The sequence below is a fragment of the Antrostomus carolinensis genome, unplaced genomic scaffold (assembly GCF_000700745.2).
Source record: "Antrostomus carolinensis isolate BGI_N321 unplaced genomic scaffold, ASM70074v2 scaffold9157, whole genome shotgun sequence".
Lineage (NCBI taxonomy): Eukaryota > Metazoa > Chordata > Aves > Caprimulgiformes > Caprimulgidae > Antrostomus > Antrostomus carolinensis.
Genome location: NW_010329661.1, coordinates 13,732 through 29,530, shown reverse-complemented (window position 1 = coordinate 29,530; position 15,799 = coordinate 13,732). Strand labels below are relative to the sequence as shown.

General features: G+C 48.6%; 1 protein-coding gene across 1 annotated transcript in view; it reads left to right on the top strand.

The window, feature by feature from the left end:
* The first annotated feature begins 1,593 nt into the window (after window positions 1–1,593).
* ACAN (aggrecan) overlaps window positions 1,594–15,799 on the top strand; it is a 27,529-nt gene continuing 13,323 nt past the window's right edge. Inside the window, exons 1-12 of the mRNA XM_010172659.1 lie at window positions 1,594–1,663; window positions 2,210–2,581; window positions 4,023–4,197; window positions 4,702–4,829; window positions 5,437–5,730; window positions 7,593–8,105; window positions 8,614–8,788; window positions 9,203–9,330; window positions 9,451–9,744; window positions 9,906–10,100; window positions 10,791–12,650; window positions 12,711–13,946. Of these exons, the coding sequence (XP_010170961.1) occupies window positions 1,594–1,663; window positions 2,210–2,581; window positions 4,023–4,197; window positions 4,702–4,829; window positions 5,437–5,730; window positions 7,593–8,105; window positions 8,614–8,788; window positions 9,203–9,330; window positions 9,451–9,744; window positions 9,906–10,100; window positions 10,791–12,650; window positions 12,711–13,946 (5,440 nt within the window). The remainder of the gene's footprint in view (window positions 1,664–2,209; window positions 2,582–4,022; window positions 4,198–4,701; window positions 4,830–5,436; window positions 5,731–7,592; window positions 8,106–8,613; window positions 8,789–9,202; window positions 9,331–9,450; window positions 9,745–9,905; window positions 10,101–10,790; window positions 12,651–12,710; window positions 13,947–15,799) is intronic.

Below are 15,799 nucleotides of genomic sequence, written 5' to 3'. Positions count from 1 at the left end.
AAGGCATTTCATTGCCCCCCACAGCCCACCCTATGGGCATTTCCCTCTGCCATCATCCAGGTACTGACTGCCAAAAAATTTGACCCCTTCTGCAATGTGGCAGTTGACTTGGTGCTGGCCAAGGGAAATGGTGAAGTCTACTGTCAGGCTGTAGAAAATGTTCATAATACATTGCTTATGTAGATATCATTCCTAATGGGAGAGACACCCAAACAGATAGACAACTCCATGGTTTCTCCCTGAGGTTGGCACTTACCTCAAATTTTATTCCCAGGCTCAGCAGAAATTGAGATGTGTCCATTTGATCTTGTTCAACCCTACAGCTGCAAACTCAAGCCTCCATGCTTCTGCTGATGTGTTCCAGCCCTGTTCTGCTACATTTTCTGCCAGTATAGCTGCCTCTGTTAATTACAGATTTCACAAAGATAAGATTTTGTGAGTGCATGGAGATCAACCTTTTCATAAGTGAAAGGGTAATGCTGGACTGTACAGGATGAGGTTTAGTTTTGGCCTTTTCTTGTGCCAGTGTGGATATTTAATGGACTTTTCTGCAAGGTCGATAGGCATATACTCAGAATGATCCCTGTCAGCTAAAGTCAGCTGGGATCTTTCTAGATCCCAGGAGTTAAAGAGAACATATTTGGACAGGTGACCTCAAAGGAAACACCAGTGATTCAGTAGGTGTGGTCCTTCCTTCTGAGTCAGTGCTGAAATGTGACACCAAATGATGCTGTGTTGCCAGAGGACATGGTTTTTATTTGAAATATTAAAACCAACTTGAGTATTTGTGGCTCTTTAAAATTCCATGATATGATACTGGATGATAATCCAGTTAGGATTAATTTAGTTGGCCTCCCTATATTACTTCTGCCATTCAATGTCAGGAGGATGCTCCTTTCCTTTCCTAAAGCTTTCAGAAGCAGCAGGTTGCTCTGACTAATTGAAGGAACCCAAAAGGATATTTTTAAGGTGGAGTTAAGATGCCCAGAATTGTATCCTGTGGATTTCTTGTATCAGTTCAGGATCCATTTGCAGTTAAGGTTATGGATGCTGTCAGTGCAAGAGTATTGGACCAAAGCATTATAACATTTGCCTTTCCCACCATATAGAGAGCAGATTTCCCTTCAGGTATACAAAATGCATCCAATCATCTAGCCCAGGCTTGGATGGAGGATGCTGGTGAGGGGCAGCTCCCGTTCTGAGGTGAAGGCTTAGTGAATGTGATGGTCCCTCTTGAGTAAATACATAATAAGTGTGAAGATCTGTTGGAAAATTGCCTTTCTGCTCCACAGGGAAGATTGAATCACAAGAGAAAGAATGGGAGAGCAATGTAATAAGTGATCTATAATAACACTTCAGTCTGTTGTACATAGCAGAGCATCTTATTTATTTGTCTCACGGACTCATTTCCTGAAGCAAGAGGCACTTTGAGGCAGTGTCCTTCCCCAAGGACCGGCTTTCACTGCCAGCCACATGTAAGGGGCAGCTGAAAGCATCACGCTGCCCCGCAGCAGCATCCGCAACACTTGACTCCCTGTGAACACACAGTTGCCATAAATCCTCTCTCCCTGTGTTGTGTCTTGCAGGTAAACTATGACCACTTTACTATTAGTGTTTGTGTGTTTGCGAGTCATCACTGCAGCCGTCTCTGTGGAGCTCTCAGGTACGTGCCCCGGGGTGCAGGAATACAGGGCTGAGTGATGTGCTGCACTCTGGTCCCATCCCTGAGCATGGGCAGCTGCCGGAAATAAGTGTACCCAAGATCTGCTCTCTGTACACACAGAGCTCCTCTGTTTGGATGGCTGCTATGCCATAGCCTCTCACTGTTCTTGGGAAGCCAGGGAGATAGCTCCAGGCAAAGGCAAATTTATGGGGAAACCAAGGGAATTTCATCATTCCCCTTTTCAAACCCTATCAGATGTGATCTTGTACCAGGGGCAGCAGCTGCGCTGCAGCAGATCCCTTTGCTCCCTTCATTCCCCCATCCAACACCAATCCAAACCCCAAGAGCAACTGTTGGCACAATGGTCATGGTTGCATCTTCTCTTTCTGCAAGTTATTTTCAGCAGACTAGACAAAAAAGGGTATGTGTGAACATGTGGGTACATGTTTGCAAAGTAAATAGAGGCAATGAAGCATGTGGAAGCTCTGGATATTTTGGATTAAATGCATTCTTGATGTAACTATTGCTTTGTTTGGGAACTGACAGACAGTAGTGATGGCCTGGAAGTGAAGATACCTGAGCAGTCTCCCCTGCGTGTTGTCCTGGGAAGCTCCCTGAACATCCCCTGTTACTTCAACATCCCAGAGGAAGAGGACACCAGTGCTCTGCTGACCCCACGGATCAAATGGAGCAAACTCTCAAATGGGACCGAAGTTGTCTTGCTAGTGGCCACCGGTGGGAAAATCCGGCTCAACACCGAGTACAGAGAGGCCATCTCTTTGCCCAATTACCCCGCCATCCCCACAGATGCCACCTTGGAAATCAAGGCGCTGAGGTCCAACCACACTGGGATTTATCGCTGTGAAGTGATGTACGGTATTGAGGACAGGCAAGACACAATAGAGGTCGTGGTGAAAGGTAAGATCCTGCCCTTGCTCTTTCCTCTCAAGATCTGGCTGCCTGGCCTCAGCAGAAGGGAGGAAGAAATAGACAAGCAGAGGAGGTACTGCTGTCCCCATAGGCATAGACTCTTTTGGTCAGGTCACAGATAGGGCCCTGGGCAGGTGAGCAGAAGCCATAGGCCAGGCATTTATTTTAGCAGGCTAGGACCAGACTAAACAAACCAGTAAAATGACTCATGGTGGAATATATGGCAATAAAATTACTCTTCTGGCAGGAGGTGACTTACAGAGACAGCAAGACGATGTCCTTGGCAGGAGGTGATACTGGATATGCTATGCTATTGCTCAGAGGGGTGAAGCTGGATCAGGGCTGTTATAAGACCTTTTATTTCTTCTGAACATTTTAGGAGATGGGATGCCCTCAGCTGGAGAATTGGTCTGTTCTGGAAAAACTTTCCCCGTAGTCTTTCAAAGCCCATCCTAGTAATAGGGGGGATAAAATAACAGAAATAACAGAAATAACAAAAGTTATGTTTCCTGCAATCCTTATCTTTATCATGGTTTTTGTTTTCAGTGTAGGCCAGGGAGACAGCTTCCAGTGCAGCAGCTAACCAGCAGGTCTTTGCTGGCTGCATACACTGGTGTGTGTATCTGACAGTGGAGACTGGGAGACCCTTCATTGCCTCCTGGTGAATTTTCCACTTAATGGTCTGCTCATGCTAGACCAGAGTGTACAGACAGCCATCCTTTGTAAAGATCCTTGTTCATCAAAAAATACAACTTAGATATGTTTGCAGCAGATCTGGAGATTTCAAATGCATGTGCCTCTTGTTTCCTGGGTGTTTGTAAGGTGGGTGACACTCTGCACCCTTGGTCCTGAGCAGTACCTTGAGGGGCTGCAGCTTTCCAGCCTACATGGTCCCTGCTCTGCCCCACTGTCTGATTTCTGAACCATGCATTTCAAACTCTGCGCAGAGCTGTATCGGGGAAGTGTTGAGTCCTTCTGATGGCAATACAGCTCTGTGCTCTGGGTGATGGGTTTCCTCCCAGTGTTGACACTACTGCTCAGGTACTGGCTTTTAATGCATCATGTCATTGTCACAGCACCATGGGAGAGCATTTGCTGTCCTAGGTCACCAATGTGCTCCACAAGGTCCTGTGAAAGAAGCCCACCAAGTCACCCTTGGTTTGAGATGCTCAGCATTAACAGTTCATTAGGGACATGGTTTAGTCAGGGACTTGTCAGTGTGAGGTTAATGATTTGACTTCATGATCTTAAGGTCTTAATGATTGGACTTCATGATCTTAAGGTCTTTTCCAATTTAGGCAATCCTATGATTCTGTGATTGCTTCTAGCTGACATGTAGTATCTGTTCTTCGAATCCCTAGCTTCTTTGGAAGGAAAGGAGCTGTTTCCTCTTTAGCACATGTGTGAGTGATGTCCATGTGTTTTCCAGGCATTGTATTCCACTATAGAGCAATCTCCACAAGGTACACCTTGAACTTTGAGAAGGCAAAGCAGGCCTGTATCCAGAACAGCGCTGTCATTGCTACTCCCGAGCAGCTGCAAGCTGCCTACGAGGATGGGTACGAGCAGTGTGACGCTGGCTGGCTGGCTGATCAGACTGTCAGGTAATGAACGGTGGCAGGGAAAGGAAAGCCACGGCACGGGCATTAGGGAAGGGCTTGTGTAATGAAGCCAGCGACTGAAAGCGGTTGAGAAACAGTTGCTAAATAGCAGCTGTTGTAGTTGCTGGTGTGCAGAGGGTGGTGGTGGGTTGTAGGCCATTCTCTGCCAGGGAGCAATCTATAGAAGGAAAGCAGAGTGACCACTGTCCTTCTCAGCTGGTGGAGACAATGGCTTAAGCCTGATCCTTCATCCTCCCTGAACAAAACAGATGCTATGTCAAGATGCACAAGTGTGGCTCAACCATACCAAGCTGTGCATCTCCCACTGGGGAGGCACCTTGGCCTGATGTTTTTGGCCAGATCTCTCAGGGATCTGCTGTGCTCAGGACCATCAGAGGGAAGGCAGGAAAGCTGATCATCTTTCCCCTTGCTCATAACCCAGGAAAAGCGATAAAGCATCACACTGTGCAGCTCCCTCCCAGCTCCTTATGCATCCTCTCTCCACAGGTACCCCATCCACTGGCCCCGGGAACGCTGCTATGGTGACAAGGATGAATTCCCAGGAGTGAGGACCTACGGTGTCCGTGAGCCAGATGAAACCTATGATGTTTACTGCTATGCAGAGCAAATGCAAGGTGATTTGGGGCTTTTATTGTTACTAGACGCAGAAGCAGCAAAATCTGTGATCGTGCCTAGACCAGGCAACAGTAGACAGAAAGGCCAAGGGCCTAGAGGAAAGACAGGTTAAAGATGGTAAAGTACATCCCCCAGCAAGGCCAGATGTTCTCTACAGTCTCTTTGTTAGACCTTGGACAATTTTAATGTCAAACGACTAATACAGTACAGAGGGTGGGGCTGGTCTGAACTCCACCAACAGCCATGGCATCCCGCATGTATCTGGTCATCCATTTGAGGGTGTGACATTCAGAGGTGTCCATCACTCATGCTTATGACAAGGACCCATTGAAATATTCAGCAGATCACAGTTGAAATTGACCTTTATCTTCCTCTTGCCCTGTGGCTCCAGCGGGTTTGGTATGTTTTGCTCCAGTCTGTATTTGGTCTATAGGACTCCCTTTCTTCTGGTCTTTATAGACAGTTACCAACATGGGGTTGCAGTTCAGCTGTGATACACAGGTCTTTTCATCTTATCCAGACTCTCAGGATTGGGAAGGGGAAAGAAGGGGAATTGGGATTAAATTCTACAGTTAATTCCTGTGCTAATGGATGATGTGATTGCAGGTAAAGTCTTCTATGCCACCGCCCCCGAGAAGTTCACCTTCCAAGAAGCTTTCGACAAATGCCGCAGTCTGGGGGCCCGCTTGGCCACCACAGGAGAGTTGTACTTGGCCTGGAAGGATGGCATGGACATGTGCAGCGCAGGCTGGCTGGCTGATCGCAGTGTCCGCTACCCCATTTCCAGAGCACGGCCCAACTGCGGAGGAAACCTGGTGGGCGTGCGGACAGTGTACCTGTACGTCAACCAAACGGGGTATCCTCACCCCGACTCTCGCTACGATGCCATCTGCTATAGCGGTGAGTGCATCAGGGCTGTGGGACTAAGCATTGTGTGCCTCTACACGTCAGCAAGCAGGAGCTCCCTGGCCAGAGTTAACTTCTTGCTTCTTCATTTATTTATTTATTTTTAAAAGACTGGGGAAAGCAGGTTTGACAAAGGACCTAGTGCCTTGTTCATGTTCAGCTAGGAAGCAGATCCAGAAAGCGTATGGATGCCTGCCCTGTAAGGGGGGCTCTGAGGATGTGGGTGTAACACAGCCCTCTTTTCTCCAGCCCTCCCACACCTTCCAACTTCAGTAGCTCTTCAGGAGATGTGGAGTAGAGCTCAGGTGCTTCACGTACAAGACTTTGAATGCCAGAGATTAAAGAGGAGGAAAAAGAAAACAGATCTGACCCTGAAGATGTGTGTAGTGCTGTGATGTGGTACAGACACGTGCCTGAGCTTCCAGGGTGGGATAAATCAGAGACTTCAGCAGTCTCCTGCAATCAGAGACAGGGCAAAATTGCACCTAGGAAGCTGAGAGCATCCCAGCTACTCCCCCGTTCTAACTGCACTCTTCTCCCTGCAGCAAGAAGGGGGAAAAGCACAGTGGTAGATGTTCTATTCAGGACAACCAGAGGCTGACATTTAAATAGGATTGCCACCTTTACAAAAATAATGACAATATTTTAAGATATATTTTGAAACCCCTTTGGTACAGATTTATTGTGCCCATTTATTGTGCAAGATGGGTGTGTCAGGAGGCCCTGTAAAACCTGGGTTTATCTAGCTATGTAGCCAAACTAAAGACTGGTCCACCAAGACACATCCTTTTGGTTATCTCAGGGTATGCATCTGAAATGGCTGAGTACAGCCAGTCCTTGTCTGAGCATCTCTATCTAATTCTCCAAATCACTTGAGGTCAGAGAGGTACTGGCTAAAATGAACTTGCAAATGGAATCAGGAATAAACAGAGCAGGAAAAGCAGTAGTAGGGGAAAAGCCTGACAGTGCCTCATTTCCTCTCCCTCCCCACCTGAGACCTGCCTTGTATATATCCACAGTGTCCCATCAATCCCTCACCTGCCCAGTTCTGGTTTATACTGCTCTTTAAACTACCATCCTTGCTGTAGACTGACCTGCTCTGTGGCATGTTAAGCACATTCTCCTGCACTCAAGGGATGTGACTGGAGCAGAAAAGTTATTTGGGAGGGGAAAGATGGGAGTTGTTTGAATGTATTTCATACAGCCAGTGGCTTTGGCTGTGCTGGTGGTGGGGCTAGCATGCTTATATATGATGAGTTCTTAAGTCCTCACCTGGCCAGAGCAGAAGGAGAGATCCTGGTGAGACTTCATGCATTGAGTGTGAGTCTCCATCTCTGGAGATGTTCAAAACCCACCTGTACAATTTCCTGTGCAACCTGGTGCAGGGAACCTGCTTTGGCAGAGGGGTTGGACTAGATGATCTCCTGAGGTCCCTTCCAACCCCACCATTCTGTGATTCTGTGAGTGTGAGGGTCCAGTTGTCTTTCTCCCACGGCTCAGACCTGCTGTGGAGGTTATCCAAGCTCCTCTCCTTCTTTTTGGCCACCTTAAATTCCTTGCAGCAGGCACTAGAGGTCAGTGCAGACTTGGATATGGGCAAGGTGTTCCCAGGAAGGATACATGGGAGGAGAGCAAGGAAAGACCTCTCTGATTTACCAGCTGTGGTACCCTCCGTGCTGGAGTGTTGTAGTCGCTGTGAAGGAAGGAAAACCTTTTCTTTTATCAGACCGTCATGATTTCCCTGCTCCTCTCAGAGCCACCAAACACCCAGATTCTTCTCGGAGGCAGCACCAATGCAGCACACCTTGCTAGACTGACCATGTCCTCTCTGATTGCTGCTTTGTCTCCTGGTGTAGGGGACGACGTTGAGGCTTTGGTCCCAGGGCAGTTCATCGATGAGACAGGAAGCGAGCTGGGCAGCGCCTTCACTGTCCAGACTGTCACCCAGACCGAGGTGGAGCTACCTCTGCCACGCAATGCCACGGAGGAGGAGGCCCGCGGCAGCATCGCCACCCTGGAGCCCATTGAGATCACACCCACAGCCACTGAGATGTACGAAGGCTTCACCGTCCTGCCTGATCTCTTCGCTACTGGTGTCACAGTAGAGACAGCTGCCCCAGAGGAGGAGAACGTGACCAGGGGGGATGTCACAGGGGTGTGGACTGTAGCTGAAGAGGTCACCACCGTAGCCTTAAGCACTGCCATCACCACTGAAATGGCAGAGGTGAGCTCGGTGGAAGAGGCCACGGGGGTGACTGCCACACCAGGACTAGAGTCTGCATCAGCATTCACAGTGGAAGATCAGCTGGTGAGAGTGACAGCAGCCCCCGGTGTCGGTCTCCTCCCTGAGCAGCCCATCTCTCCCACGGGTAAGTCACCAGGACTCCAAAAAGCCTGAAGATTAGTTTCTCCTAAAGGTAACCATTCAACTGAAAACAGTTCGAGCTTCTGGATTACAGAGGGTATCCAGGTCCCTGGAGGTGTGCAGGCCTGTTTGGGGTCAGGGACAGGCTGAGTGCCTCCACTGCAATAGGACAAGAGGGGTGAGGAGGAGGCTGTGGGCCACCTCATCATGTGCTGAAAAGGCCTCAGCTGGCTGATGCTTGGGGCTGCTGTGGTCACATTCTGCACTCCCATGTGCATCTGGTTGCAGGGAAAGGGAAAGCCAAGGCAGGAAGATCCTAGAGGAGGGCTAAGGAGATCCCCAGAACATCAGCCTCAATGGCAGTGGAGTTCAATGAATGAGGCATCTCCATCAAAGTGGATTTGACAGGCACTGGTCCTCGCACTGTTGTTGGGAAGACCCTCTCTGGTCACACATCTTGTTGGAGAGGGATTCCTGTATCTGCTGTCTCACCACGGCTTCTCTTCCCCCAGGTGTGGTGTTTCACTACCGCGCCGCCACGAGCAGATATGCCTTCTCCTTCGTTCAAGCCCAGCAGGCCTGTCTAGAGAACAACGCAGTTATTGCCACTCCTGAACAGCTCCAGGCTGCCTACGAGGCTGGCTTTGACCAGTGTGATGCCGGCTGGCTGCGGGACCAGACAGTCAGGTGAAACTATATTGACCTGGGGAAGACACCTCTCAAAATGACTATTCAGCCATGAAATTGAGGCTCTACTCTGGTCTGTCCCACTGCTCTGCTCATCAGCATCTAAAGCTTTCCTGACCTAAGGTTGTCTCCAGGCCATGGTATTTAGTGGCCAATAGACATGTTCTTCTCAACCTGTCCTACCTCTTTCATACCCTGTACGTACATCCACAGCAGTGAACTCCCCTGACACACAGGAAAAGCGTAGAAAAGTTTGTGTTCATTGACTCAAGCTGTAAGTGGACTTGATTCCAAATCATGCTGAGGGCTCTGAGCACCTCTAACGGTGAAGTGTTCGTGTCCTCCTCCCAAGTACACTGAGATTCTTCAGTACATGAGGCTGACCTTGGGTTATCTCCTCTTTTCTTTTGGTAGGTATCCCATTGTGAATCCCCGAAGTAACTGCCTAGGAGACAAAGAGAACTCTCCAGGCGTGCGGTCGTACGGCATGCGCCCAGCCTCAGAGACCTATGATGTGTACTGCTACATCGACAGGCTCAAGGGTATGTTCTCCCCTTCCTCTGGACACAACTGTGGAGCAAAATTGTGCTTCACACAGTCACATCTGTGTGTGCATGGGTGGGATGCAGAGACTCACACCTGTTTTCTCTCCCATCCCTTAGGTGAAGTGTTTTTCGCAACCCAGCCAGAGCAGTTCACCTTCCCAGAAGCTCAGCAGTACTGTGACAGCCAAAATGCCACACTGGCCTCTGTTGGCCAACTCCACGCTGCCTGGAAGCAGGGCCTGGACAGATGCTACGCTGGCTGGTTAGCTGATGGCAGCCTTCGCTATCCCATTGTCAACCCCCGTCCTGCCTGTGGGGGGGATGTGCCTGGCGTGAGAACCATCTACCAGCACTACAACCAGACAGGATTTCCCGACCCGCTGTCCCACCATCATGCCTTCTGCTTCAGAGGTACTTTGCCATCTCTTGCTGGGTGTGCAGAGCAGTCTCCTTGGGAAAGGGATTTCACGAGGGAGGTTGGGCACATCAGGGTGCCAGTCTGGGTGAAGCACTTCATCAGCATCTTGGTCTGTACATTTTTGGAAACTCCCTCCAATACCTTTTTGTTACAGCTCTGCCACCTGCAGAGGAGGAGGGGGTCACCTCTTTGTTTGAAGAAGATGTGCTGGCAACCCAAGTGATCCCTGGAGTGGAGGGGGTACCCTCTGGAGAGGAGGTGACTGTGGAGACAGAGTTTGCCACTCAACCTGAGAATCAGACAGCCTGGGGGACAGAGGTCTTTCCAACCGATGTGTCACTGCTCTCAGGTGGGTCAGAGCTTCCCCATCTTCTGGGTCACATTTGGATGGTGTTGTAGGGTTGGGACACTCCCAAAATAAATTGGTTGTGTCCTTACTGAAAGGGGACTTCCTTTAAATCCAGAGAATTATCACCATATTAGCAAGGTCTGAGGCTGTGCACACAGGTACCATAGGAGGAGCTACACTTGTGAACTCTTGTCTAGGACTGAGCTAAGTGACCAGCCATCCTGCCACGCTGCAGATCAGCACACACAGCATTGCCAGAGAGCCTTATGAAACATGTTGTTGTGTATCCAGGATGGGGAAGGCAGGCTAGAAACAGATCTCAGATCATGCCTTTCAAGGAGGACAGAGCTGCGGTGTGGTCAGAGCAGCACCAAACTTCTTCCACATGTTATTTCCAAGGAAGCAGAAGCTTGATTTTGGCACCTGGAAATTGGTGTTGCTGTTGTCATCAACCTGTGTCAGATTATATATTCTCAGAGATAGAGAATTTACAATTATTTAAGACATAATGTCCATTAACAAATGTGAAGGGACCAAATTATTTCTGCAATCACACAGGACTTTGTTCCTTTATCCCAAAGGTATCAATTTGAAGATAAAGTCAATCAGGAATTTATTAATAGCTTCTTTAAAACAATTTACTAACTAATTTTCCTATCTCCCTCTCTTTGTTCACTCTTTCTTTTCCAGTGAGTCCATCTTCTTTTCCTCCAGCTACCGTAATACCAGAGGAAACAAGTACTGATGTTTCCATCAGCGAAGTGTCAGGGGAGGTGACTGAGTCTGGAGAACATCAAGTCAGTGGTGAATCTTTGGCATCTGGGTGGGTATCTGGAGCCCCAGATACAAGTGGAGAACCAACTTCTGGAGTTTTTGAACACAGTGGAGAACACTCAGGGATTGGAGAAAGTGGATTACCATCGGTAGACCTGCATACCAGTGGCTTTCTACCTGGAGAAAGTGGGCTACCCTCAGGGGACCTGAGTGGGGTGCCTTCTGGCATTGTTGACATCAGTGGCTTACCTTCTGCAGAGGAAGATGTATCAGTGTCTACTTCGAGGATACCAGAAATTAGTGGGATGCCATCTGGAGTGGAAAGCAGTGGGCTGCCTTCTGGATTTAGCGGAGATATCTCTGGCACTGAACTAGTCAGTGGTGTGTCATCTGGAGACGAAAGTGGACTCACCTCTGGTTTTCCTACTGTCTCTCTTGTGGATACCACATTGGTGGAAGTTGTTACAACAGCACCAGAACGTCAAGAGGAGGGGAAAGGATCCATCGGAGTCAGCAGTGAAGGAGATCTGTCAGGGTTCCCATCCACTGAGTGGGACACCAGTGGTGGAGCCCAAGGGTTACCTTCAGGAGCTGAGCTCAGCGGGGAGCCAGAGCTCAGTGGGGAGACTTCTGGGTTGCCTGAGCTCAGCGGGGAGCCCTCCGGAGGGTCTGAGCTCAGTGGGCTGCCCTCAGGACTGGATGTCAGTGGAGAATCATCTGGAACACATGAGGTCAGTGGCCTGGTGGACCTAAGTGGCCTTACTTCTGGTATCGATGGAAGCAGTGAGGCTTCGGGCATTACCTTCGTAGATGCCAGTTTCGAGGAAGTGACAACAACCACCTCAATTACAGGAGCAGAAGCAAAAGAGATTCTGGAAATCAGTGGATTGCCTTCAGGAGGTGAAGAGACATCAGGAATGGTATCTGGGAGTTTAGACATCAGCGGTCAGCCTTCTGGGCATGTAGACTTTGGTGGGAGCGTTTCTGGAGTGCTTGAAATGAGCGGATATCCGAGTGGAGTGATTGACAGCAGTGGAGAAGTCTCTGGAGTTGATGTCACCAGTGGTCTACTGTCTGGAGAGGAAAGTGGACTCACCTCTGGCTTTTCCACAGTCTCTCTTGTGGATACGACTTTGGTGGAAGCTGTAACACAGACGTCAGTTGCACAAGAGGTGGGAGAAGGGCCATCTGGGATGATAGAGATCAGTGGATTTCCTTCTGGAGACAGAGGACTATCTGGAGAAGGGTCTGGAGCTGTGGAGAGTAGTGGGCTTCCTTCAGGAACAGGAGACTTCAGTGGAGAGCCATCTGGGATCCCGTACATCAGTGGAGACAGTTCTGGAGCCACAGATCTAAGTGGACAATCTTCAGCAGTGACTGATATTAGTGGGGAGGTCCCAGGGCTTCCAGAAGTCACTTTAGTCACTTCTGATTTACTAGAAGTTGTGACAAGACCAACAATATTACAGGAACTGGGTGGGGAAACAGCTGTCACATATTCCTACACTTTTGGGTCAAGTGGTGAGGCCTCTGCATCTGGTGAACTAAGTGGAGAAACATCTGCATTGCCAGAAAGTGGTATAGAAACATCAACAGCTTATGAAATCAGTGGTGAAACATCTGCATTTCCTGAAACTAGTACAGAAACATCCATGATTCATGAAATCAGTGGGGAGACATCTGCCTTTCCTGAATTTAGCATAGAAACATCAAAAGTCCATGAAATTAGTGGGGAAAGTTCTGCATTTCCTGAAATTAGAATAGAGACTTCTACAAGTCAAGAAGCCAGGGGTGAAACATCTGGCTATCCTGAAATTATCATAGAAACATCCACAGTTCAAGAAGTAAGTGGTGAAACCTCTGCATTTCCTGAAAGTAGCACAGAAACATCCACAATACAAGAAATCAGTGGGGAAACATCTGCCTTTCCTGAAATTAGAATAGAAACTTCCACCATTCAAGACATCAGTGGGGAAACGTCTGCATTTCCTGAAATTAGAATAGAAACATTCACAAGTCAAGAGGCCAGGGGTGAAACATCTGGCTATCCTGAAATTAGCATAGAAACATCCACAGTCCATGAAAACAGTGGTGAAACCTCTGCCTTTCCTGAAATTAGCATAGAAACATCCACAGTCCATGAAAACAGTGGTGAAACCTCTGCCTTTCCTGAAATTAGCATAGAAACATCCACAGTCCATGAAATCAGTGGGGAAAGTTCTGCCTTTCCTGAAATTAGAATAGAAACATTCACAAGTCAAGAAGCCAGGGGTGAAACATCTGGCTATCCTGAAATTAGCATAGAAACTTCAACAGTCCACGAAATCAGTGGAGAAACATCTGGATTTCCTGAAATTAGAATAGAAACATCCAGAAGTCAAGAAGCCCGAGGTGAAACATCTACCTTTCCTGAGATTAGCACAGAAACTTCTGCAGTCCATGAAATCAGTGGGGAAACATCTGCATTCCCTGAAATCAGCGTAGAAACACCAACAAGTCAAGAAGCCAGGGGTGAAACATCTGCCTATCCCGAAATTAACATAGAAACATCCACAGTTCAAGAAGTAAGTGGAGAAACTGCTGTGTTTCCTGAAATTAGAATAGAAACATCCACAAGTCAAGAAGCCCGGGATGAAACATCTGCATTTCCTGACATTAGCACAGAAACACCCACAGTCCACGAAACCAGTGGAGAAACATCCGCATTCCCTGCTGCTAACATCAAAACAGCTGCCACATCTTCGTCCAGTGGTGAGCCCTCTGGTGCTCCCGAGGAGAAGGAAATTCCTGATGCAACATCTGGAGCCGTGACACACCCAATCGCAGGTGTTTCAGGGGAAACCTCTGTCCCAGACATTGTAATTAGTACTAGTACTCCAGATGTTGAACCAACACAAGGACCCAGGAACCCTGAAGAGGCTCAGCTCGAAATAGAGCCCTCCCCTCCTGGAGTGTCAGGACAAGAGATGGAGACAGTTGTTCTAGACAATCCTCATCTGCTGGCCACCACTACTGCTGCCCTGCCTCAAGTCTCACAAGAAGCAATAGATGCATTAGGACCCACTACAAAAGGTACCATGTCTTCTTCTCGTAATGAAGGGAACACGCTATAGAGGGGAAGGGAGGGGGCATAGCTGTCACATTTTGCTTCTTATACAGCAGAGAATATTAACATATTTTGAGCAAAATACTACTGTGGTGGGAAACCATAAACCTGTGGGACTTTCCACAGGTCATGTTCAATTGCTTCTGCCTTAACAAGTGATAGTCTGGTTTTGGGTAGGTAATCCAATTATCCAGCCTGTGTAACCACATCCCCAGAAGCCTCTTGGATCTCCCTCTTGCCTGCCCATGGCAATTACATGCCCCTGGGGAGAAAAACAGTGGACCAGTTCAAGAGAAGCACCAGGAGATGCGTATCTGGCTTTGCCCCACTGCACCGTAGCAGTAGGCATCAGCCTCTCCTCCAAATTGCTGTTCCTAGTGGACATGGCTTGATGAGCAGCTCAGTGAAGCTGGCACCTGCCAGGAACATGACAGGGGCATCACCTGCTTTTGCCCCCCGGGGTACCCCGGTGGTTGCTGGGATGTAGGTGAGCTCTCCCCTCTGATGCAGGTGGCTTGAAAAAGAGTGTTCTGTGAATGGTCATTGAGAGCCACTGTCACCAGGCTCATGGGTGTGATATAGCTGGGGAAGGCACCAGGACACTCACACCCCTCTGAAGTTGCTCTTAGCCATTGCCGTAATCTACAGAAAACAACAATTTTTTCTTTTTGTGTGGAAACAAGAGCCAAGATGGCTCCACCCACCAGAGACTTCTGCCCTGGTTAGTGGATGCAGCTGAGAAGTTGGATACGATGGGCTGCAAGTGTCTGTCCTGTTTGTTTTTCTTTCTGTGATGTGTTGACTTGCTGCCTGTATCCCTGCGTGTTTCGTAGCACTTGCTCCAGAGCGGGAGGCTGGCCATCAGCAGCTTTGCAGTGCCGAGGGGTAAGAGGCAAAACAAGCCAGCTGGGGACAAAAAAATCTCTACTCTCAGCATCATCTGGGCCGAGTGCAATGTTTGCATCGGGCAAACCACTCTGTTCCCTGTGGCATAGAGCGTGATCGCCCTCTGGTCTGTGTCTTCTGCTGCTCTCTGCAGCTAGAACTGGCTAACGATGTGAGATGATGCTCAGAGCATTGCTACATTTTGACAGCTCTGTTGATAAATATCCTTCCTCCCACCCTGCCCCTTCTTGGTGTTTGAGTCCTCTGTCTTTGGTAGGACCCTTTGCTGCCAAGTATAAACAGGCACAGTATTTAAATCTGAGTAACCATTTATGGTGAAAACACTCCGCTCGCTTTCTGACGAGCATCCCCCAAGCAGTGCTCACGTGCCATGGAGGCAATAGGATACTGCAATGAGAAGAAAATGAGATTGGACGTTGTTGTGCTTGCTGGTGGCTGCTTCTTGGCCAAGGGAGGAGCCCATTCCTGGTAACACAGGATGTCCCGTGACATCCCTGGCCATGGTTTGGTTTCCCTTTGCTGCAATCAAGAGCAGGCTCCCAGGGACAGGCCCTGTTTCAAAACCATCAACGTTTGTGCTGTTGTATGAAGGTCCTACAAATGCTCGGTTCTCAACGGGCCACATGCTCAAGTAGGACACGTTGCTTATATATAGTACAAAATGTAGGTGCAAAGAGATTTGTTCCGTTCCTTCTACCTAAAGTAATATTAATTCCACCCCCTTCCTGCATCACCTCCTGAACTGCTTCCTTTTGGTTAATTTGCACCATTCAGCACAGGTAGCTCAGGACTCAGTAAGAGTCTGTAAGTGCAGGGCTTTGTGAAGCTCAGCCTGGTTTCTAAGTTCATTTCCATCCCTAACGTGTTTTGAATGAGTCACTGCAGCTCGCTCTGCGTCAATTCTCCCCCTCTG